The 25,171-nt window shown below is 43.8% G+C and overlaps 1 protein-coding gene across 4 annotated transcripts in view; it reads left to right on the top strand.

Annotated features, from left to right (window-relative positions):
- ADK (adenosine kinase) overlaps window positions 1-25,171 on the top strand; it is a 390,840-nt gene that overhangs the window by 265,975 nt on the left and 99,694 nt on the right. For all 4 annotated transcript variants that reach the window (XM_069753001.1, XM_069753002.1, XM_069753004.1 and 1 more), the window contains one exon: window positions 4,993-5,101. In XM_069753001.1, coding sequence (XP_069609102.1) covers window positions 4,993-5,101 — 109 coding nt within the window. The remainder of the gene's footprint in view (window positions 1-4,992; window positions 5,102-25,171) is intronic.

Below are 25,171 nucleotides of genomic sequence, written 5' to 3'. Positions count from 1 at the left end.
AGGTTTTGTACAGCTGACATGTGCGCGCAATAACGGCGGGTGAAATCGCTATTCACCCACCGCTATTAACCTGTTAAATGCCGCTGTCAAACGCAGACAGCGGCATTTAACCGGCGCTTCCGGCCGGGCGGCCGGAAATGATGATATTGCCGACCCCGTCACATGATCGGGGGTCGGCGATGCATCAGGAAGGTAACCATAGAGGTCCTTGAGACCTCTATGGTTACTGATGCCGGTCTGCTGTGAGCGCCCCCCTGTGGTCGGCGCTTACAGCACACCTGCATTTCAGCTACATAGCAGAGATCTCATGATCGCTGCTATGTAGCAGAGCCGATCAGGCTATGCCAGCTTCTAGCCTCCCATGGAGGCTATTGAAGCATGGCACAAGTAAAAAAAAAAATGTTTTTTTAAAAATATGAAAAAAATATAAAAGTTTAAATTACCCCCCTTTCGCCCCATCCTAAATCAAACAATAAAAAAAAAAAAAAAACTACACGTATTTGGTATCGCCGCGTTCAGAATCGCCCAATCTATCAATAAAAAAAAGCATTAACCTGATCGCTAAACAGTGTAGCGAGAAAAAAATCTGAAACGCCAAAATTACGTTTTTTTGGTCGCCATGACATTGCTTTAAAATGCAATGACGGGCGATCAAAAGAACGTATCTGCACCGAAATGGTATCATTAAAAACGTCAGCTCGGCACGCAAAAAATAAGCCCTCACCCGACCCCAGATCATGAAAAATGGAGACGCTTCGGGTATCGGAAAATGGCACTTTTTTTTTTTTTTAAGCAAAGTTTGGAATTTTTTTTCACCACTTGGATAAAAAATAACCTAGTCATGTTAGGTGTCTATGGACTCGTAATGACCTAGAGAATCACAAAGGCAGGTCAGTTTTAGCATATAGTGATTTCTATAGTTTGACCATAAATAATTGTTTGGATTCCGTTTTTTTGCACTAAGCACCTTTTTGGAATCTTCAATAAATTGCAGTAGTGATTTTTTTATGGGGCAGAACTAAACTAATTGATATTCATGATAGGATTTTGGGCATTAGAATGTTTTTTTTTTTTTTTCACTTTAAGAGCTCTATACTATACTGCATAGGGGGGCCTACCTTTCCTTAATTTGTACGCATCCCCATTTTGGAGGTTTATTCCGACCCTGTGCTTTTTGTTTTTTTTATTTGTACTAATATTTTATGTTATTTGTAATTATTTTAAATTATGTATCAATAAATCATGACTTTTAAATTATTGCTGGAATCGCTCTGTATCCTTAGGCAGTAAAATACCGTTAGTTTGGAAAGTGCGGGTTTTACTTACAATGTAACGCAGTTTTATTTCAAAGTACTAAATTAAATGAATAGTATAATTGCATACACTTTTATATATTTTATCATATAAAGGTAATAAGTACATATAAAGGTAATAAGTACATATAAAGGTAATAAGTACATATAAAGGTAATAAGTACATATACTCACATCATCACCAAGGAGCTTTAAAACATCAATATCAGAGAAGCAAGCACCCCCAAGAGAATCCCTGGAAAATTCATAATATTGCATGGGTGTTTCCACTTTTGCAGGTATCACAACACTGTACATGTATAAGTATAGGTACTCCACTTTCTGCTTCTGTTTTAGTCATGTTTCTCCGGCCTTATATAGTGATTTAGGCTATCTGCACATGTTGCGGATTTTGATGTGGATCCGCAGTGTTTTTGGACCTGTGGAATTATATCAAATCCGCAGTGTAGTGCACAACCAATGTTAATCTGTGGGAAATCTAGAATTGGTGTGCACATGCTGTGAAAAATCCGTGCGGATTTTCAGCGTTTTATTTTCTGCAGCATGTCAATTCTTTTTGCGGATCTACAGCATTTCTGCATCCATTGACTTCCATTGAGTCAGTCAAATCTGCCGCAAAATATCCATTGACTTCCATTGAGTCAGTCAAATCTGCCGCAAAACCACAGGTGTAAAAAGATTTGCTTTTTTTGCTGCAGAGTTGCCTGCAAAAAACGCAGCAGATAGGGATGAGGAAGACTGTGTGGGCGGAGACTGTGTGCGCGGAGATGATGTGCGTGTCTGTCTGCGGGTGTCTGTGTGTGTGTGTGCATGTCTGCGGGTGTGTGCTCGGCTGTGTGTGTCTCTGTGTGTAGGCAGGCATAGTCTGTTGGGACTAGTCCCATCCGGCTATGTCTGCTGTCATAGAACAGTGACAGCATTAACCGATAATGGGATAGTAGTCCCATCATCTGGCTACTGTTGAATAGTTTTAAAAAAAACACATATACACATAGAGTACATACTTACCAAACAGCTAATCCTCCGACGCCCTCGATTGCCTGCAAAAAAATATATAATAAACAGTATACTCCCTGTTACGATGTGATTAATTTAATAACTATTGTCCCTACTACATCGGGAGATAGTGACCGGAGTTGATCCTCCCGCAGTGGATCACTCCGCCACCTATAGGTCACCGAAGTTCATGCTCTCACTTGTGGCATCGCTGCCTGAGAAAATTCTCACACAGTGATAGTCCTGTAACGTGAAAGCACGAAATCCAGTGAACTACACTGCGGAAGGATTATCTCCGGTCAGTGTGTCATCGGAGGCCCTGAAAAGCGGTCACATCACCCGATGTGACAGCTCTACACGGGAGATCTTCATGGGACACTCATTATTAAATGGGTTACATTGGAACAGGGAGTATTTGTGGTGTTTTTTTTTTTTTCCAGGAAAGCGAGGGCGTTGGTGTCTTTATTTAACATGTAACAACTATAGGATTAGTAGTGGATATCTTATTGACACCTCTCCATTACTAAGTCGTGGGTTTGATGTCACCTTACAATGCAAAGGTGACATCAACCCCACAACTATTACCCAACTTGCCACCGCTACAGGGCAAGTGGGAAGAGAAAGGCTAAGTGGCGGAATTGGCGCATCTTTGAGATGCACCATTTCTGGCGCAGCTGAGAGCTGGTGTTTGTAGCCGAGGGGGCAATATCCATGACCCCTTCCTAGGCTATTAATATCAGCCTACAGCTGTATGCTTAGCCTTTTCTGGTTATTAATTATAGAGGGACTCCACTTCATTTTTTGGGGGCTGCCCTATTTTAATAGCCAGTAAAGGCTAAATATACAGCTGTGAGCTTATATTAATAGCCTGGGAAGCTCCATGGGTATTACCTCCTTCCCAGGCTATAAACATCTGCCTCCAGTCTGGTTTGCATGTTAATGACCAGGCTAATTTTTACAATTCTGACCACTGTCCTTTTATGAGGTAATAACTCTGGAACGCTTCCATGGATCCCGGTGATTCTTACATTGTTTTCTCGTGACATATTGTACTTCATGATAGTGGTAAAATTTCTTTGATATGACTTGCATTTACTTGTGAGGAAAAACGGAAATTTGGCCAAAATTTTGCAATTTTTCAACTTTGAATTTTCATGCCCTTAAATCACACAGATGTGTTATACAAAATCCTTAATAAGTAACATTTTCCACATGTCTACTTTACATCAGCACAATTTTGGAACCAACATTTTTTTGTTAGGATGTTATAAGGGTTAAAAGTTGACCAGCGGCTCCTCCTTTTTACAACACCAGTTTTTTTTTTTTTTGGGACCACATCACATTTAAAGTCACTTTAAGGGGTCTATATGATAGAAAATACCTAAAAGTGACATTCTAAAAACTGCATTCCTCAAGTGCTCAAAACCACATTCGAGAAGTTTATTAACCCTTCTGGGTTAATAAACTTCACAGGAATTTTTGGATTGTTAAAAAAAAAAAAATATGAACGTTTAACTTTTTTTCACAAAAAAATTACACTTCAGACCCAAATTATTTCTTTTTCCCAAGGATAACAGGAGAAATCGGACCCCAAAAGTCATCAGCACCGTTTGTAAAATGTTCTTTTATTTTGTTTGCACTTTAGGAGGTTTAAGGGTATGTTCACACTATGCGGTTTTTACTGCGGAACCGCCGCGATTTTGCCGCTGCGGGTCCGCAGCTGTTTTCCATGCAGGGTACAGTACAATGTTACCCTATGGAAAACAAAAACCGCTGTGCCCACATTGCTGAAAATCCCGAAAAAAAACGCACTGAATTGCTGCGGAAAAAAAAGAAGGACCATGTCACTTCTTTGTGCAGAATCGCAGCGATTCTGCACCCATAGAAATGCATTGATCCGCTTACTTCCCGCATGGGGCTGTGCACACCATGCGGGAAGTAAGCGGATAATGTGCGGGTTATACCCGGGGTGGAGGAGAGGAGACTCTCCTCCAGGCCCCGGGAACCATATTTGAGTAAAAAAAAAAAAGAATTAAAATAAAAAAAATCATGATATACTCACCTCTGAAGTCTCAGCGCTGCACGCGGCCGTCCTGTCTCAGGTTTGCTATGCGACCAGGACCTGCGGTGATGTCGCGGTCACATGACCTTGACGTCACGAAGGTCCTGGTCGCACAGCATCTTTGGAACCGGACCGCCGCCTGCAGCGCCGAGGAGATCGGGACGTCAGAGGGTGAGTATATAATTATTTTATTATTTTTAACATTACTATTGATGCTGCATATTGCTGCATATGCAGCATCAATAGTAGGGGTAAAATCCCGCAGCGGAACCCGCAGGACAAAACGTGATAAATCTGCAGGGATAACCGCAGCGGGTTTGCCCTGCAGATTTATCAAATCCGCTGCGGGAGAACCCGCAGGACAGGACGCAACGTGTGAATGTGGCCTAAAACATCACATTATAGAATGCTATAGATAAGCCCTGAAAGACAGCGGCTGTATCGTATATCGTCCAAAACTGCTGACAGGTTCCCTTTCAGCACAAATTGGCTCTGTCCCTAATGGGTTAAAAATAGAAATACATTTAACTTCAAACCTGATGTAAACAATGGCATTCCTTTTAGGGTTCACTGACTTATATTGGTTTCTCCAAAATAAAGCTTGATCTGTATTTTTTTCAGGTCTCTGGTCGCAAACTTAGCGGCTGCTAACTGCTATGATAAAGCAAAGCACCTTGACTTGAAGGAGAACTGGCAGCTGGTGGAGAAGGCGAAGGTGTACTACATAGCAGTAAGTGTCAAAAAATATTCCGTTTGTGCTTAGAATGTTCCGTTGCGAAAAGCTGTATTAATGGAGATAATTATTATTCTTACTCATGTCAAATGACCTGTATAATTATGGACTTGTAATGGTCTTGAGTCACATTTGTGGGTTGAGCGCTTGTATTTAGGGATCCTTGTTTCCTACAACAGCAGAGTCTGAACTCTATTAGTTCTCTTTCATATGTCCATGTGAAAAAATGATAGTGGTGTAATCTGTATTTTGGATTAGTGTCATCCGTGTACGATCCGTGTGTCTGTATTTACCATCAGTGTGTCATCAGTATTTGGTTTGTGTGTCCAGTTTTACCATTATTGTTTCATATGTGTACGGTCCTTGTGTCATCAGTGTACGGTCCGTGGGTCCGTTTTTACCATCAGTTTGTCATCAGTGTCGGTCTGTGTGTCGGTTTCAATCAACACTTTGTCATCATATTGGGCAACACGGTGGCTCAGTGGCTAGCATTGCAGTGCTGGAGTCCTGGGTTCAAATCCCACCAAGGACAACATCTGGAAGGAGTTTGTATGTTCTCCCCGTGTTTGCGTGGGTTTCTTCCGGGTTCTCCGGTTTCCTCCAACATTCCAAAGACATACTGATAGGGAATTTAGATTGTGAGCCCCATCGGAGACAGTGATGATAATGTGTGCAAAACTGTAAAGCACTGCGGAATATGTTAGCGCTATGTAAAAATTATCAGTGAAGGTTTTGCGTGTCTGTGTTGTGGTTTTTACTGATAGACACATTTATAAAGCTTCTCCTATGCTTAGAAAAATTGAAAATGGACAGCACACTGAGTGCACACTGATGCCATCCATGTACTGTATGTGTTTTTCATGGACCCGAAGCCTTTTTAGAGTTCTGTTGGACACTTTTCATCCATGATACTGCAAAAAATGTACACATCTCTGTGAAAAATGAAACATTCCAGACATTTGAATAGCACCATAGATTATAATGATTACATGCTGTGTTTCTGTAATAAAAAAACGAATGGAAGAAGTACATGGAACATGAATGAGGCCTTATGAGGTTAAATAGAGCTTTTTTCTGTGTTTGAAGTGCATTGCTGTTCTTTTAGTGACCATCACCCATACCTTTTTTATTTTGTTTTACTTCCTGTAATGTAAAGAAAAAAAAATTATTCACTTGCACCCATAGTTCTAATCTGTAAGCGTAAGTAAATACTATTTAAAATCAGTGTGGCTGTCTACAACAGTATAAAAAAAAATCGATCCCATGCGCATCCAGAAAAGTGGTATGATTTTTTTTTTCCTCACTTGTCGTCCATATTGTCTGTTTTTTTACAGTAGCACCTACAGTGAGTACGGAAAGTATTCAGACCCCTTTAATTTTTTTCTCTTTGTTTCATTGCAGCCATTTGGTAAATTCAAAAAAGTTCATTTTTTTTTTCTCGTTAATGTACACTTTGCACCCCATCTTGACTGAAAAAAAAAACAGAAATGTCGAAATTTTTGCAAATCTACTAAAAAAGAATAACTGAAATTTCACATGGTCATAAGTATTCAGACCCTTTGCTCAGTATTGAGTAGAAGCACCCTTTTGAGCTAGTACAGCCATGAGTCTTCTTGGGAATGATGCAACAAGTTTTTCACACCTGGATTTGGGGATCCTCTGGCGTTCTACCTTGCAGATCCTCCCCAGTTCCATCAGGTTGGATGTGAACGTTGGTGGACAGACATTTTCAGGTCTCTCCAGAGATGCTCAATTGGGTTTAGGTCAGGGCTCTGGCTGGGCCAGTCAAGAATGGTCACAGAGTTGTTCTGAAGCCACTCCTTTGTTATTTTAGCTTTGTGCTTAGGGTCATTGACTTGATGGAAGGTAAACCTTCTGCCAAGTCTGAGGTGCAGAGCCCTCTGGAAGAGGTTTTCATCCAGGATATTTCTGCACTTAACCACATTCATGTTTCCTTCAATCGGAACCAGTTGTCCTGTCCCTGCAGCTGAAAAACACCCCCATAGCATGAGGTTGCCACCACCATGTTTCACTGTTGGGATTGTATTGGGCAGGTGATGAGCAGTGCCTGGCTTTCTCCACACATACCACTTAGAATTATCACCAAAAAGGTCTATCTTCGTCTTATCAGACCAGAGCATCTTATTTCTCACAGTCTGGGAGTCCTTCATATGTTTTTTAGCAAACTATGCGGGCCTTCATATGTTTTGCACTAAGGAGCGTCTTCTGTCGGGCCACTCTGCCATAAAGGACCGACTGGTGGAGGGCTGCAGTGATAGTTGACATTGTGGAACTTTCTCCCATTTCCCTACTGCATTTCTGGAGCTCAGTCACAGTGATCTTGGGGATCTTCTGTACCTCTCTCACCAGTTCTTCTCCCACAGTTGCTCAGTTTGGCTGGATGGCCAGGTCTGGGAGGACTTCTGGTGGTCCCGAACTTCTTCCATTTAAGGATTTTGGAGCCACTGTGCTTTTGGGAACCTTGAGTGCTGCAGAAATTCTTTTGTAACCTTGGCCAGATCTGTGCCTTGCCAAAATTCTGTCTCTGAGCTCCTTGGCCAGTTCCGTTGATCTCATGATTGTCATTTGGTCTGTCATGCACTGTGAGCTGTGAGGTTTTATATAGACAGGTGTGTGCCTTTCCAAATCAAGCCCTATCAGTTTAATTAAACACAGCTGGCCTCCATTGAAGGAGTAGAACCATCTCAAGGAGGATCACAAGAAAATGGACAGCATGTGACTTAAATGAGTGTCTGAGCAGAGAGTATGGATATTTATGACCATGTGATATAGCAATTTTTCTTTTTTAATAAATTTGAAAAAATGTCTACCTTTTTTCAGTCAAGATAGGTTGCAGAGTGTACATTAATGTGGAAAAAAATGAACTTTTTTGAATTTACCAAATGGCTGCAATGAAACTGAAAAAATTAAAGGGGTCTGAATACTTTCTGTACCCACTGTATTATTTGCAAACCATTTACAGTTTACGGTGTTCTACAGGGTGGGCCATTTACAGTTATATGAAAAAGTTTGGGCACCCCTATTAATCTTAAGCTTAATGTTTTATAAAAATTGTTTTTTTTGCAACAGCTATTTCAGTTTCATATATCTAATAACTGTTGGACACAGTAATGTTTGTGCCTTGAAATGAGGTTTATTGTACTAACAGAAAATGTGCAATCTGCATTCAAACAAAATTCTTCCCGTCCTCTTGCTGTGACTGTGCAGGTCAGAGGGCGCGATGAGGTATTAGAGCGCGCCGCCCTCTGCCTGAACAGTCAGTGCGGAGAGACGGAACGCTGAGGAGCAGCGACGAGAGGTGAGTATGTGATTTTTTTTTTTTTTTTTTTATTGCAGCAGCAGTATTACATGTGGCACATTGCTGTATGGATCGTCTATGGGGCCATAAAGAACTGCATGGAGCATTAAATAGGGCATCTATGGGGCCATAACTGCATGGAGCATTATATGGGGCATCTATGGGGCCATAACTGTATGGAGCATTATATGGGGCATCTATGGGGCCATAACTGCATGGAGCATTATATGGGGCCATAACTGCATGGAGCATTATATGGAGCATCTATGGGGCCATAACTGCATGGAGCATTATATGGGGCATCTATGGGTCCATAAGTGTATGGAGCATTATATTGGGCATCTATGGGGCCATAATGAACTGCATGGAGCATTATATGGGGCATCTATGGGGCCATAATGAACTGCATGGAGCATTATATGGGGCATCTATGGGGCCATAACTGCATGGAGCATTATATGGGGCATCTATGGGGCCATAACTGCATGGAGCATTATATGGGGCATCTATGGGGCCATAATGAGCTACATGGACCATTATATGGGACATCTATGGGGCCATAATGAACTGCATGGAGCATTATATGGGGCATCTATGGGGCCATAATGAACTGCATGGAGCATTATATGGGGCATCTATGGGGCCATAACTGCATGGAGCATTAAATAGGGCATCTATGGGGCCATAACTGCATGGAGCATTATATGGGGCATCTATGGGGCCATAACTGCATGGAGCATTGTATGGAGCATTATATGGGGCCATAACTGCATGGAGCATTATATGGAGCATCTATGGGGCCATAACTGCATGGAGCATTATATGGGGCATCTATGGGGCCATAACTGCATGGAGCATTATATTGGGCATCTATGGGGCTATAATGAACTGCATGGAGCATTATATGGGACATCTATGGGGCCATAATGAACTGCATGGGGCATTATATGGGGCATCTATGGGACCATAATGAACTGCATGGCGCATTATATGGGGCATCTATGGGGCCATAACTGCATTGAGCATTATATGGGGCATCTATGGGGCCATAACTGCATGGAGCATTATATGGGGCCATAACTGAATTGAGCATTATATGGGGCATCTATGGGGCCATAATGAACTGCATGGAGCATTATATGGGGCATCTATGGGGCCATAATGAACTGCATGGAGCATTATATGGGGCATCTATGGGGCCATAATGAACTGCATGGAGCATTATATGGGGCATCTATGGGACCATAATGAACTGCATGGAGCATTATATGGGGCATCTATGGGGCCATAACTGCATGGAGCATTATAAGGGGAATCTATGGGGCCATAACTGCATGGAGCATTATATGGGGCATCTATGGGGCCATAACTGCATGGAGCATTATATGGGGCATCTATGGGGCCATAACTGCATGGAGCATTATATGGGGCATCTATGGGGCCATAATGAACTGCATGGAGCATTATATGGGGCATCTATTGGGCCGTAACTGCATGGAGCATTATATGGGGCCATAACTGCATGGAGCATTATACTACGTGACTGGGCAATATACTACGTGGACATGCATATTATAGCATACCCGATGCGTTAGAATTGGGCCACCATCTAGTATATATATATAATCTCATATATCGTATATACTCGTGTATAAGCCTAGTTTTCTCCTCGCCACGACAGCACCCACTTGAGAGAGGGGATCCGCCCCTTAGGAACAGGAAACCCTATGGAGAGAATAAAAGGGGCGGTCCCCCTCGCTCCCACAGTTGGTTTCTTGTTCCTAAGGGAACCCATGGAAGAGGATACCTAGCCTGGATGCCGTCTTTGCGGTTTACCTGTGAAGACGGCAGGGTCTCCAGTGCTGGAAGCAGCGTCGGGGGTCCTGGTATTAGTTTCCCCCCTCCGCTGGCAGGCTCCGTGAGGCCAGGGCAGGAGATCGCATGGATCACGGGCAGGAGGACGCATCAGCAGGCCTGCGGCAGGTAATTATGCCCTGGAGCGCGGCGCCGCTGCTGGCGGTATGCACGGGTGTGTAGCTGCCATTTTGCTCCCCTGGAAGCAAGGTGGAAGCGTCCAGAGTGGGAGCAGAGGAGAGATGACGCCGGGCAGTGCGCACGAGATCCAAGATGGCCGCGACCCGGAAGTGGTGAGGACTTCCGGGTTCAACAGGAAGAAGATGGCGGCACCCAGCATTAAAAGGCTCCAGCGCTGATTCCTCGGCGTCCAAGCATGGCGACGCCACCTCAGGACTCAGTGGTGCCTTCAGAGGACACAGCTAAATTCCCTCGCAGCAGCATAAACAGCGGACAAAAATCCTCCACAAAGAGTGCTAAGGAGAAGAGGTCTGACCGATCTTCATCTCAGCCTGTGCCTGCATCTCCTCCTCTACGGCTGGTACCTTGATCATCTGCTTCACTGGGGTGAGTGTGTACCCTCCCTATTAAGCTGATTATGGACCCTCTTATTTATATACCCTAGGCAAAAAGATCGGAAAAATCAAAGCACAAACCTTGTGCCTTGTGTACCCAGCCCCTCCCGGATAATTACACAAAGAAAATGTGTTATGTCTGTATTGAGAAAACTGTACGGGAGGAAGCCTCTGTAAGATCCGAAGACATCAGACAGATGATTAGGGACGAGTTACGGGCTTTCCAAAGTACAGAAAGTATTCCTGATTCTAGGAGCAGGAAGTATAGTTCGCCAAGGTCAGATCATTCTTCTGATAAAACAGATACGGATGCCTCTCTGGAATATATTTCCTCAGAAGGGGAACAAGATACGTGTTTTCCTACGGAGAGTATAGATAATCTGGTGAAAGCTGTATGTAACACCATGGGTGTTAAAAGCAGTAAGGATCCTAAAACACCGCAGGATATAATGTTTGCAGGATTGTCAGAAAAGAAGAGGCCTACCTTTCCTGTAATAACTCCAATCAAAGATTTAATTAAAAAAGAATGGGAGAGCCAAGGGCAGAAAGGATTACCATCTTCGTCAAAAAGACGTTATCCCTTTAAGGATGAGGACATGTCAATCTGGGCCAAAGCCCCAAAGGTAGACGTAGCGGTTGCATCCACGTCCAAAAAATCCTTACTCCCTGTAGAAGATTCGGCTTCCTTACAAGACCCACTGGATCGTAAGGCCGATACTTTGTTAAAACGAGAATGAGAATCATGTTCTGGGGCATTTAGACCGGCTATATCGGCTACATGCACTGCAAGGTCCATGTTAGTCTGGCTTAATGACCTGGAAGAGGGTTTAAAAGGAGGACTATCTAGAGAAAAATTGATCTCTTCCTTACCCCTAATCAGAGGCGCTACGGCATTTTTAGCGGACTCATCTGCTGAGTCGATTAGATTGGCTGCCAAATCAGCGGGCCTAACGAACGCGGCTCGTAGAGCCATGTGGCTAAAAGGATGGAAGGGGGACGCCCAGACAAAAACAAAATTATGTGGCCTTCCTTGCCAGGGTGAGTACCTTTTTGGTACAAAGTTAGATGAGATCCTCACCAAAGCAGGCGAAAGAAAAAAGGGGTTCCCTAATAACTATTTTCCGTCCTATGGGAGAGCCTTCCGGAAGCCTATCTTTAATAAGAGAAGGGATTTCAAAAACTAAGACCGCTGGGCAAATAAGGATAACAAACAAAGAGGCTCCTTTTTCGGGAAGCGTCAATTTAAAATGGAAGATAAACCGCGTTAATACGGATCTACCAGTGGGTGGTAGACTATCTTTTTTCACCCCACAGTGGCGCGCAGTAACCTCCAACTCGAGTCCCTCTGGACTCATTCCTGTTGACTTCTGTGAAGTCTCAATCTCAACAACAGTTTTTGGAACAGGAAATAATTAATCTCCTTTCCAAAAAAGTATTAGTTGAAGTCCCGTATCATCAGAGGGGGAAAGGTTTTTACTCCCCTTTATTTTTGATCCCAAAACCTGACGGATCATATAGAACTATAATAAATCTAAAAAAGCTGAACATCTTTCTGGAAAACCAAACCTTCAAGATGGAATCGATCAGGTCCGCGATTAAACTTCTATTCCCGGGGTGCTTTATGGCAGTCCTCGACTTAAAAGATGCATACTATCATCTGCCAATTTATATTGAACACCAGCAGTATCTGCGTGTGGCGATAATGATTAATGGGCAAATACATCATTTTCAATACATGGCCATGCCCTTCGGACTGTCAATAGCTCCCAGAGTTTTTACTAAATTAATGTCGGAGGTGATGTCATTTTTAAGATTAAAGATACTCTCATAATTCCATATCTAGATGACCTTCTGGTAGTTGGAAACTCCCCCTCACAGTGAAAACAGCGTCTATCTAACACAATCTCATCCCTGCAGGAAATAGGATGGTTGATTTAAGGCCCCGTCACACATAGCGACGCTTAAGCGATCCCGACAACGATACGACCTGTCAGGGATCGTTGCTGTGTCACTATGTGGTCGCTGGTGAGATGTCACACAGTGCGATCTCCCCAACGACGCAGCAGCGATGCGGCGACCTGTAGCGACCTGTACAACGATGCTATTTCATGATGATTCAATGGGATGTCCTGCCAACGAGGTCGTTGGTAAGGTGTCAAACACAGCGATCTGTGCTACCCAGCGGGACCTCAACGATCAAAAAACGGTCCAGGCCATTCCGACACGACCAGCGATCTCACAGCAGGGGCCTGGTCGCTGGTACGTGTCACACATAGCGAGATCGCTACTGAGGTCGCTGTTGCGTCACAAAACTTGTGACTCAGCAGTGATCTTGCTAGCGATCTCGCTATGTGTGACGGGGGCTTAACTGGGAAAAATCCAGATTATCTCCAACAACCCGGCAAACGTTCTTGGGTCTTATCCTAGACTCTGAATGTCAGAGATGTTTCCTTCCAGAATCCAAACAGTCCATAATAAAATAAGGTACAGTTGGTAATTAATAACCCTGTAATCTCCCTTAGGGATGGTATGTCCCTTTTTAGGTTCCTTTACGTCGTGCATTCCGGCGGTTCCATGGGCTCAATTCCACACTAGGCGGTTACAATATTTAATTTTACAGGAGGAAGGTAAATTTCAAGGCCATTTAGGTAGTCGTTTAAACCTCCCATCAAATGTAATAGAGTCCCTCTATTGGTGGTTGGGGCCGAATCATCTGGTCGGGGGAGTCCCATGGGTAATTAAACCTTCGAAGATAATTTTTACTAACGCCAGTCCTACTGGTTGGGGAGCACATCTAGAGGACCAGATAGTTCAAGGCCAATGGGCTGTTAGTGAGTCAGATGATTCGTCTAACGAAAGGGAACTAAAAGCAGTTTATTATGCCATATGTAAATTCCTTCCGCAGTTACACGGAACTCCCACGAGAATACTATCAGACAATATGACTTCTGTGGCATATATAAACCATCAAGGAGGAACGAGATCAGGAGCTCTCATGTTTATATCAAATGACATTCTTTCTATAGCCGAAAGACATTTCCTTTCATTGTCCGCACTACATGTCAGAGGAGTGGACAATTCAAAGGCAGATTTCCTCAGCCGTCACGCTCTCCATCAGGGAGAGTGGGTACTCAGTCGGCGTATCTTCATGATGATAGCCAAGAAGTGGGGCACTCCTGACATAGACCTTTTTGCAACAAGAGACAACAGACAGGTCAAAAAGTTTGCTTCATTGTTCCTCTCCGACAACCCCGATATCCTGGATGCTCTCCAAGTTCCATGGACATTCCGGCAAGCTTACTCCTTTCCTCCATTAATACTCCTTCCAACTGTAATCAGGAAGATAAGGGAAGACAAAGCGAACATAATCCTGATAGCACCATTCTGGCCCAAGAGACCATGGTTTTCCTGCCTCAGAGCCATGTCTGTCTCAGATCCGTGGATTCTTCCAGAGACTCAGGACCTTCTCTCTCAAGGTCCTTTTAACCACCCTCATGTGAAGGGCCTACGGTTGACAGCCTGGTGTTTGAAAGGCAACTATTAAAACTGAGAGGTTTTTCAGAGAGGTTGATTGATACCCTTTTACTTAGTAGGAAGAGGTCTACAATAACCATATATGTAAGAGTATGGAAAAAAATTCTAACTTTCTACCCTACAGCTCTGTCAGGAGAAGTTCCTATTTCTGCTATTTTGGAATTTCTCCAGATGTAAAAAGGGCTGTAATAGCATACCTAGATAGGACTAGTCTCTGGTGGAAGAGCAGGGCTCTTTTTATTTCCTTCCAGGGCCACAAGAAAGGTTCTGGTGTAACGAAGAACACGTTATCTCGGTGGATTCGGGATGCGATTCGCTTGGCCTATCTAGCAAAAGGAGAGAACCCTCCTGAGACTGTAAATGCACACTCTACCCGGGCGATGTCTTCTTCCTGGGCTGAGAGAGCGGAGGTTCCAATAGAACTGATATGTAAGGCTGCAACCTGGTCTTCTCCTACTACTTTCTATACTCACTATAGATTGGACTTGTCTTCCTCATCTGACTTGTCCTTTAATAGATCAGTTCTTAACACGGTGATCCCTCCCAAATGACTATCTCTGTAAGTCTCTCAAGTGGGTGCTGTCGTGGCGAGGAGAAAACACCGGATTACGTACCGGTAATGCTCTTTTATAGATCCACGACAGCACCCCTTCACTTCCTTCCCTAATAATTATTCTTTCATAGATGCACTGATAAGGGTGAATGGTTCTTGTAGTTAGCTATACTTATGTTAACTAAAGATAAACGATAATATTGGATTGCCTACTAATACTGGTGGGCGGTTCCTCTCATTCTCTGTAACCCAACTGTGGGAGCGAGGGGGACCGCCCCCTTTATTCTCTCCATAGGGTTTCCTGTTCCTAAGGGGCGGATCCCCTCTCTCAAGTGGGTGCTGTCGTGGCTCTATAAAAGAGCATTACCGGTACGTAATCTGGTGTTTTTCATCGCCTTTTTTTGGCTGAAAAAGACACCCTCGACTTACTCAGGAATCACGGTCCCAGTCCTGAGGTCCCCGGAACATGTCCGCGCTCTCCTGCAGCCTCGGTAAGTGTTCCGGTAGCTGCTGTCAGGGTCGGCGTTGGCATCGGGACAAGTGATGGTGTCCTGAGCGGGTGGGGACACCGGCGTGCTATGGGAGCCAGGTGCCTTTGCCTCCGCTTACTCAGGACACCGGCCCTTGCGATATTCACCTGTCCCCATTCCACCGCTGCACTGTCTTCCCGGGTCCTCTGGCTGTGACGTTCAGGTCAGAGGGCGCGATGACGTGGTTAGTGCGTGCCCTCTGCCGGAACAGTCTCTGCAGACAGCCGGCGACGTGGAGGAGCAGTGGGCAGCAACGAAAGGTTAGTATGTTTTTTTTTGTTTTAGTTTTTTTTTTTGCAGCAGAAGATATACAATAATCCTATCCACATAAGCTGAACTGATATGAGCATTATATGGGGCACATTTTCTATGGAGCATCTTATGGGGCCATCATTAATCTTTATACAGCATTATATGGGGCATATTTTTATATGGAGCATCTTATGGGGCCATCATTAACCTTTATGGAGCATTATATGGGGCATATTTTGTATGGAGCATCTTATGGGGCCATCATTAACCTTTATATGGAGAATTATATGGGGCATATTTTTGGATGGAGTATCTTATGGGACCCATCATTAACCTTTATATGGAGCATTATATGGGGCGTATCGTGTATGGAGCATCTTATGGGGCTCCTGATTCAATATGAATATTCAAAAACATTTAACCTACTGATGTTTCAATTAATTTTACTTTTATTGGTATCTATTTTTATTTTTGAAAATTACCAGTAGCTGCTGCATTTCTTACCCTAGGCTTATATTCGAGTCAATAAGTTTTCCCAGTCTCTGTGGCAAAATTAGAGTATGTACGAGACATAAATATATATATATATATATATATATATATATATATATATATATATATATATATATATATATATATATATATATATATATATATATATAATGTGGATATATATGTGTGTGTATATATATATATATATAATGTATGTCAAAATTGGAACAGCATCACGTATTACCGCAGTTGTCGTGCAGCGCTTTCCCAACCAATGTTCAAATGGCTTCCAATAATAGAGATAAAAAAAGGAAAACAGCACAAAAATTAAAGAAAAACAGGCTTTAATGCCTGAACGGCATTATCTCTCTCTCTCTCTCTCTCTGTGTGTATATTGTTGTGAATTCTGTTGTCGGGCTCCCTCCTGTGGTCATGAATGGTACTTCGGCTGGTTCTGTCCATGGACTTCCTCTGGTGGGTGTTTCTGAGTTTCCTTCCACAGGTGACGAGGTTAATTCGTTAGCTGGCTGCTCTATTTAACTCCACTTAGATCTTTGCTCCATGCCACCTGTCAATGTTCCAGTATTGGTCTAGTTCACTCCTGGATCGTTCTTGTGACCTGTCTTCCCAGCAGAAGCTAAGTTCCAGCTTGTATTTCTTTGGTTTGCTATTTTTCTGTCCAGCTTGCTATTTTTATTGTTGTCTTGCTTGCTGGAACCTCTGGGACGCAGAGGGAGCGCCTCCGCACCGTGAGTCGGTGCGGAGGGTCTTTTTTGCGCCCTCTGCGTGGTCTTTTTGTAGGTTTTTGTGCTGACCGCAAAGTAACCTTTCCTATCCTCGGTCTGTTCAGTAAGTCGGGCCTCACTTTGCTAAATCTATTTCATCTCTGTGTTTGTATTTTCATCTTTACTCACAGTCATTATATGTGGGGGGCTGCCTTTTCCTTTGGGGAATTTCTCTGAGGCAAGGTAGGCTTTATTTTTCTATCTTCAGGGCTAGCTAGTTCCTTAGGCTGTGCCGAGTTGCATAGGGAGCGTTAGGCGCAATCCACGGCTATTTCTAGTGTGTTTGATAGGATTAGGGATTGCGGTCAGCAGAGTTCCCACGTCCCAGAGCTCGTCCTTTATTATCAGTAACTATCAGGTCTTTCCGTGTGCTCTTAACCACCAGGGCCATTATTGTCCTGACCACCAGGTCATAACAGTACAGGTGGCCCAAAGTACTAATGCATCTCAATAGAGGGATAAGAGAAGTTCTGAGACCATTTTTTTTTCTTTGCAGTGTGTTTTGTCTCTTTTCCCCTTTACCTCTGGGTGGTTCAGGACACAGGTGTAAACAAACATGAACATTCAAGGTCTGTCCTCTTGGATGGATAATCTCACTACAAGGGTACAAAACATTCAAGATTTTGTGGTTCAGAATCCGATGTCAGAGCCTAGGATTCCAATTCCTGATTTGTTTTTTGGTGATAGATCTAAGTTCTTGAATTTCAAAAATAATTGTAAATTGTTTCTTGCCTTGAAACCTCGCTCCTCAGGTGACCCTGTTCAACAAGTAAAGATCATTATTTCTTTGTTACGTGGTGACCCTCAAGACTGGGCATTTTCCCTTGCGCCAGGAGATCCGGCATTGCGTGATGTTGATGCGTTTTTCCTGGCGCTTGGATTGCCTTATGACGAACCTAATTCAGTGGATCAGGCAGAGAAAATCTTGCTGGCTCTGTGTCAGGGTCAGGATGAAGCGGAGATATATTGTCAGAAGTTTAGAAAGTGGTCTGTGCTCACTCAGTGGAATGAATGTGCCCTGGCAGCAATCTTCAGAAAGGGTCTCTCTGAAGCCCTTAAGGATGTCATGGTGGGGTTTCCCATGCCTGCTGGTCTGAATGAGTCTATGTCTTTGGCCATTCAGATCGATCGACGCTTGCGTGAGCGTAAAGCTGCACCATTTGGCGGTACTATCTGAGCATGGGCCTGAGCCTATTCAATGTGATAGGACTTTGACCAGAGCTGAACGGCAAGAACACAGACGTCGGAATGGGCTATGTTTTTACTGTGGTGATTCCACTCATGCTATCTCCGATTGTCCTAAGCGCACTAAGCGGTTCGCTAAGTCTGCCACCATTGGTACGGTACAGTCTAAATTTCTATTGTCTGTTACTCTGATTTGCTCTTTGTCATCCTATTCTGTTATGGCATTTGTGGATTCAGGCGCTGCCCTGAATTTGATGGACTTGGAGTATGCTAGGCGCTGTGGTTTTTTTCTTGGAGCCCTTGCAGTATCCTATTCCATTGAGAGGAATTGATGCTACGCCTTTGGCCAAGAATAAGCCTCAGTACTGGACCCAATTGACCATGTGCATGGCTCCTGCACATCAGGAGGATATCCGCTTTCTGGTGTTGCATAATCTGCATGATGTGGTCGTTTTGGGGTTGCCATGGCTACAGGTTCATAATCCAGTATTGGACTGGAAATCTATGTCTGTGTCCAGCTGGGGTTGCCAGGGAGTACATGGTAATGTTCCATTTTTGTCTATTTCGTCTTCCACTCCTTCTGAAGTTCCAGAGTTTTTGTCGGATTATCGGGATGTATTTGATGAGCCCAAAGCCAGTGCCCTCCCTCCTCATAGGGATTGCGATTGTGCAATTAATTTGATTCCTGGTAGTAAGTTTCCTAAGGGCCGATTGTTCAATTTATCTGTGCCAGAACACGCCGCTATGCGGAGTTATATAAAGGAATCCTTGGAGAAAGGCCATATTCGCCCGTCGTCATCACCATTAGGAGCAGGGTTCTTTTTTGTGGCCAAGAAGGATGGTTCTTTGAGACCTTGTATTGATTACCGCCTTCTTAATAAAATTACAGTCAAATTTCAGTATCCTTTGCCGTTGCTGTCTGATTTGTTTGCTCGTATTAAAGGGGCTAGTTGGTTCACCAAGATAGATCTTCGAGGGGCGTATAATCTTGTGCGTATTAAACAAGGCGATGAATGGAAAACAGCATTTAATATGCCTGAGGGCCATTTTGAGTACCTGGTTATGCCATTCGGGATTTCCAATGCTCCATCAGTATTTCAGTCCTTTATGCATGACATCTTCCGAGAGTACCTGGATAAATTCCTGATTGTGTATTTGGATGATATTTTGGTCTTTTTGGATGATTGGGAGTCTCATGTGAAGCAGGTCAGAATGGTGTTCCAGGTCCTTCGTGCGAATTCCTTGTTTGTGAAGGGGTCAAAGTGTCTCTTAGGAGTTCAGAAGGTTTCATTTTTGGGGTTCCTTTTTTCCCCTTCTACTACCGAGATGGACCCTGTTAAAGTCCAGGCCATTTACGATTGGACTCAGCCGACATCTGTGAAGAGCCTGCAAAAGTTCCTGGGCTTTGCTAATTTTTATCGGCGCTTCATCGCTAATTTTTCTACTGTTGCTAAACCGTTGACTGATTTGACCAAGAAGGGTGCTGATGTGGTCAATTGGTCTTCTGCAGCTGTAGAGGCTTTTCAGGAGTTGAAGCGTCGTTTTTCTTCTGCCCCTGTGTTGTGCCAGCCAGATGTTTCACTCCCGTTTCAGGTTGAGGTTGATGCTTCTGAGATTGGAGCTGGGGCTGTTTTGTCGCAAAGAAGTTCTGATGGCTCGGTGATGAAGCCATGTGCTTTCTTTTCTAGAAAGTTTTCGCCTGCTGAGTGTAATTATGATGTTGGTAATCGTGAGTTGTTGGCCATGAAGTGGGCATTCGAGAAGTGGCGTCATTGGCTTGAAGGAGCCAAGCATCGCGTGGTGGTCTTGACAGATCACAAGAATTTGACTTATCTTGAGTCTGCCAAACAGTTGAATCCGAGACAGGCTAGATGGTCGTTATTTTTCTCCCGTTTTGATTTTGTGGTTTCGTACCTTCCGGGCTCTAAGAATGTGAAGGCTGATGCCCTGTCAAGGAGTTTTGTGCCTGACTCTCCGGGTGTTCCTGAGCCGGTGGGTATTCTCAAAGAAAGGGTAATTTTGTCTGCCATCTCCCCTGATTTGCGGCGGGTGCTGTAAAAATTTCAGGCTGATAGACCTGACCGTTGCCCAGCGGAGAAACTGTTTGTCCCTGATAGATGGACTAGTAGTTATCTCTGAGATTCATTGTTCAGTGTTGGCTGGGCATCCTGGAATCTTTGGTACCAGAGATTTGGTGGCTAAATCCTTCTGGTGGCCGTCTTTGTCACGGGATGTGCGTTCTTTTGTGCAGTCCTGTGGGACTTGTGCTCGGGCTAAGCCCTGCTGTTCTTGTGCCAGTGGGTTGCTTTTGCCCTTGCCGGTCCCGAAGAGGCCCTGGACGCATATTTCTATGGATTTTATTTCGGATCTCCCCGTCTCTCAAAAGATGTCGGTCATTTGGGTGGTTTGTGATCGCTTTTCTAAGATGGTCCATTTGGTACCTTTGTCTAAATTGCCTTCCTCCTCTGATTTGGTGCCATTATTTTTCCAGCATGTGGTTCGTTTACATGGTATCCCAGAGAACATCGTTTCTGACAGAGGTTCCCAGTTTGTTTCGAGGTTTTGGCGGTTCTTTTGTGCAAGGATGGGCATTGATTTGTCTTTTTCCTCGGCTTTCCATCCTCAGACAAATGGCCAAACCGAACGAGCTAATCAAACTTTGGAAACATATCTGAGATGCTTTGTTTCTGCTGATCAGGATGATTGGGTGTCCTTTTTGCCGTTGGCTGAGCTCGCCCTTAATAATCGGGCCAGCTCGGCTACTTTGGTTTCGCCGTTTTTCTGCAATTCTGGTTTCCATCCTCGTTTCTCTTCAGGGCAGGTTGAGTCTTCGGACTGTGCTGGTGTAGATACTGTGGTGGATAGGTTGCAGCAGATTTGGACTCATGTGGTGGACAATTTGACATTGTCCCAGGAGAAGGCTCAACGTTTCGCTAACCGCCGGCGCTGTGTGGGTCCCCGACTTCGTGTTGGGGATTTGGTTTGGTTGTCGTCTCGTTATGTTCCTATGAAGGTTTCCTCTCCTAAGTTTAAGCCTCGTTTCATTGGTCCGTATAAGATTTCTGAGGTTATCAATCCTGTGTCATTTCGTTTGGCCCTTCCTGCTTCTTTTGCCATCCATAATGTGTTCCATAGGTCGTTATTGCGGAGATACGTGGCGCCTGTGGTTCCATCCGTTGATCCTCCTGCCCCGGTGTTGGTTGAGGGGGAGTTGGAGTATGTGGTGGAGAAGATTTTGGATTCTCGTGTTTCGAGACGGAAACTCCAGTACCTGGTCAAGTGGAAGGGTTATGGTCAGGAAGATAATTCCTGGGCTTTTGCCTCTGATGTTCATGCTGCCGATCTGGTTCGTGCCTTTCATTTGGCTCATCCTGGTTGGCCTGGGGGCTCTGGTGAGGGTTCGGTGACCCCTCCTCAAAGGGGGGTACTGTTGTGGGGCTCCCTCCTGTGGTCATGAATGGTACTTCGGCTGGTTCTGTCCATGGACTTCCTCTGGTGGGTGTTTCTGAGTTTCCTTCCACAGGTGACGAGGTTAATTCGTTAGCTGGCTGCTCTATTTAACTCCACTTAGATCTTTGCTCCATGCCACCTGTCAATGTTCCAGTATTGGTCTAGTTCACTCCTGGATCGTTCTTGTGACCTGTCTTCCCAGCAGAAGCTAAGTTCCAGCTTGTATTTCTTTGGTTTGCTATTTTTCTGTCCAGCTTGCTATTTTTATTGTTGTCTTGCTTGCTGGAAGCTCTGGGACGCAGAGGCAGCGCCTCCGCACCGTGAGTCGGTGCGGAGGGTCTTTTTTGCACCCTCTGCGTGGTCTTTTTGTAGGTTTTTGTGCTGACCGCAAAGTAACCTTTCCTATCCTCGGTCTGTTCAGTAAGTCGGGCCTCACTTTGCTAAATCTATTTCATCTCTGTGTTTGTATTTTCATCTTTACTCACAGTCATTATATGTGGGGGGCTGCCTTTTCCTTTGGGGAATTTCTCTGAGGCAAGGTAGGCTTTATTTTTCTATCTTCAGGGCTAGCTAGTTCCTTAGGCTGTGCCGAGTTGCATAGGGAGCGTTAGGCGCAATCCACGGCTATTTCTAGTGTGTTTGATAGGATTAGGGATTGCGGTCAGCAGAGTTCCCACGTCCCAGAGCTCGTCCTTTATTATCAGTAACTATCAGGTCTTTCCGTGTGCTCTTAACCACTAGGTCCATTATTGTCCTGACCACCAGGTCATAACAGTATATATAGTGTTTGTATGTGTGTGTGTATGTATATATATTAGATGGTGGCCCGATTCTAATGCATCGGGTATTCTAGAATATGTATGTAGTTTATTTATGAAGATTTAAGAATAATGCAATGAATACACAGGATTCGGCCGAGCGCGACTAATCAGCAAAGCGTGGTTCAAATCCCGCGCCAATTCGCGGCCGGACTGCGCCTGTCGCACGTAGCATATAACACAGCCCACGTAGCATATAGCACAGCCACGTAGCATATAACACAGCCCACGCAGTATATAACACAGCCCACGTAGTATATAACACAGCCCACGTAACATATAGCACAGCCACGTAGCATATAACACAGCCACGTAGTATATTGCACAGCCCACGTAGCATCTAACACAGCCCACGTATATAGCACAGCCACGTAGTATGTAACACAGCCACGTAGTATGTAACACAGCCATGTAGTATATGGCACAGCCACGTAGCATATAATATAGCCCACATAGTATATCATACAGCCCACGTAGCATATAGAACAGCAACGTAGCATATAAAACAGCAACGTAGCATATAAAACCGCAACGTAGCATATAACACAGCCATGTAGCATACAACACAGGCCATGTAGTATGCAACACAGCCATGTAGTATGCAACACAGCCATGTAGTATACAACACAGCCACGTAGCATATAACACAGCCCACATAGTATATAGGACAGCCATGTGGTATATAGCACAGCCATGTAGTATATAGCACTGCCCACGCAGTATATAGCACTGCCCACGTAGTATATAGCACAGCCCATGCAGTATATAGCACAGCCCACGCAGTATATAGCATAGTCCACGTAGTATATAACACAGCCACGTAGTATAGTGTGGGCACCATATCCTTGTTACAAAAAAAGAATTAAAATAAAGTTATATACTCACCTTTCGGCGGCCCCCGGATCCAGCCCAGGTCTTTAGCGATGCTCCCGCCAGAACCGTTCCCAGTGATGCTTTGCGGCAATAACGAGACTCCTATGTCATCTGGGGTGATTACCGCAAAGCATTACTGGGACCGGAGCATCGCGAGGAGCGGGAAAAGCTGCCGGGGACGCCGGAAGGTGAGAATATAAAAAAATGTTTTTATTATTAACATTATATCTTTTTATTATTGATGCTGCATAGGCTGCATCAATAGTAAAAAGTGAAGCGTTGTTTAAATCCCGCCTCAATATCGCTGATTGGTCCCGGCTGGCCGGGCGCGACCAGTCAGCGACACGGGATTTCCGTTACAAACAGACTGAAATGGACCTTAGACAATTATATATATATATATATATATATATATATATATATATATATATATATATATATATATATATATATATATATATATATATATATATATATATATATATATATATATATATATATTGTGTGTGTATGTCTGTGTGTATATATATGTACATATGTGAAAAAGCAGCACAAAAATAGTCACAGGGTGCAAAGGGTTCCCAGGCATGTACCAATCCTAGTAAACATGTCCCCAATTGGCATACCTTTTTTATTTATTAATAAATATAATATTTTGCAGATTGGCTGTGTGTATTTTGCAAAGGGGCAGTGTGTGTATGTACAGTACAGACAAAAAGTTTGGACACCTTCTCATTTAAAGATTTTTCTGTATTTTTATGACTAGGAAAGCAAAAGGTGGCTACTTTGAAGAACCTAGAATATCAGCCATAATTTCAGTTGTTTCACTCTTTTTTGTTAAGTACGGTATATAGTTTTACCGTAATTCATAGTTTTGATGCCTTCAGTGTGAATGTACAATTTTCATAGTCTTTAAATGAGAAGGTGTGTCCAAACATTTGGTCTGTACTGTATGTATGTAAATATAAATATATATATATATATATATATATATATATACGCAGAGGAGTGGCATGTGTGTGTAAGGGGGAGTATTTTGCAAATCCTCTGTGATGTGATATTAAATTGCCGTATTGGCACTTTTTGATAAATGAATGGGTTTTGGGTTGCATTTTCGCACTCGTTCTCCAATGTTTGCCGTTACAGCTATATGATGTGTTGCTAATATTGATACACCTGCGGCAACCTATAAAGTATCTCCTAAAGCCGTGCGTGTAATCTCCCTTTTCCCTTCAGGATCGATCGTGTTTCTACAAAATCTGATGATCTTTTCTTTCATATTGAGGAAAACTGTTCACTGATGAAAATGATCTCCGTTAAACATTCGCCTCTTTAGGTTGTCAGTAAAAGCCATCAGTACAGATTGCTGTGCCTCTTCCTCACCCAGCCCTCAGTGAATGCTGAGAATTGTCTCATGGACCCCCTTGTGTGTCAGATGTGGGAGTCCTGCTATGCTGCATAAAAGAGTGATGGGAAGTATTTGCAGGATGAGATATCCCTGAAATGCTGCCAAAATATTTGGTGGAAGTCTGTTGCTAAGGAACAAAGAATTGAGCGCCATTAGGGACACGGCAAGCATATCAAGAAGGAAAGGCGCCATTCTTTGTACACCCTTTCAGTGCTGATGTGAATTGTGTTGTTAGACCTCTTGCAGCACTTGGGGGGGCGGAGGGCTGATAAAACAAATCTCTTGTAATTATTTCTGAAAGCCCTTCTCACATTGGCTTTCTTACCCACTCCCTCCATGATTGACTGTAATTGGAGGTTGGGCACCGCATCGCTATCTCTGCTTTCCCACGCCTCTGATCACACACATCCACATAATCCCTAGGCAGAGATGAGCATTG

Source organism: Ranitomeya imitator, chromosome 2 (assembly GCF_032444005.1).
Source record: "Ranitomeya imitator isolate aRanImi1 chromosome 2, aRanImi1.pri, whole genome shotgun sequence".
NCBI classification, from domain to species: domain Eukaryota; kingdom Metazoa; phylum Chordata; class Amphibia; order Anura; family Dendrobatidae; genus Ranitomeya; species Ranitomeya imitator.
The sequence above is the reverse complement of the archived record's forward strand: the minus strand, read 5'-3'. Positions and strand labels throughout refer to the sequence as shown.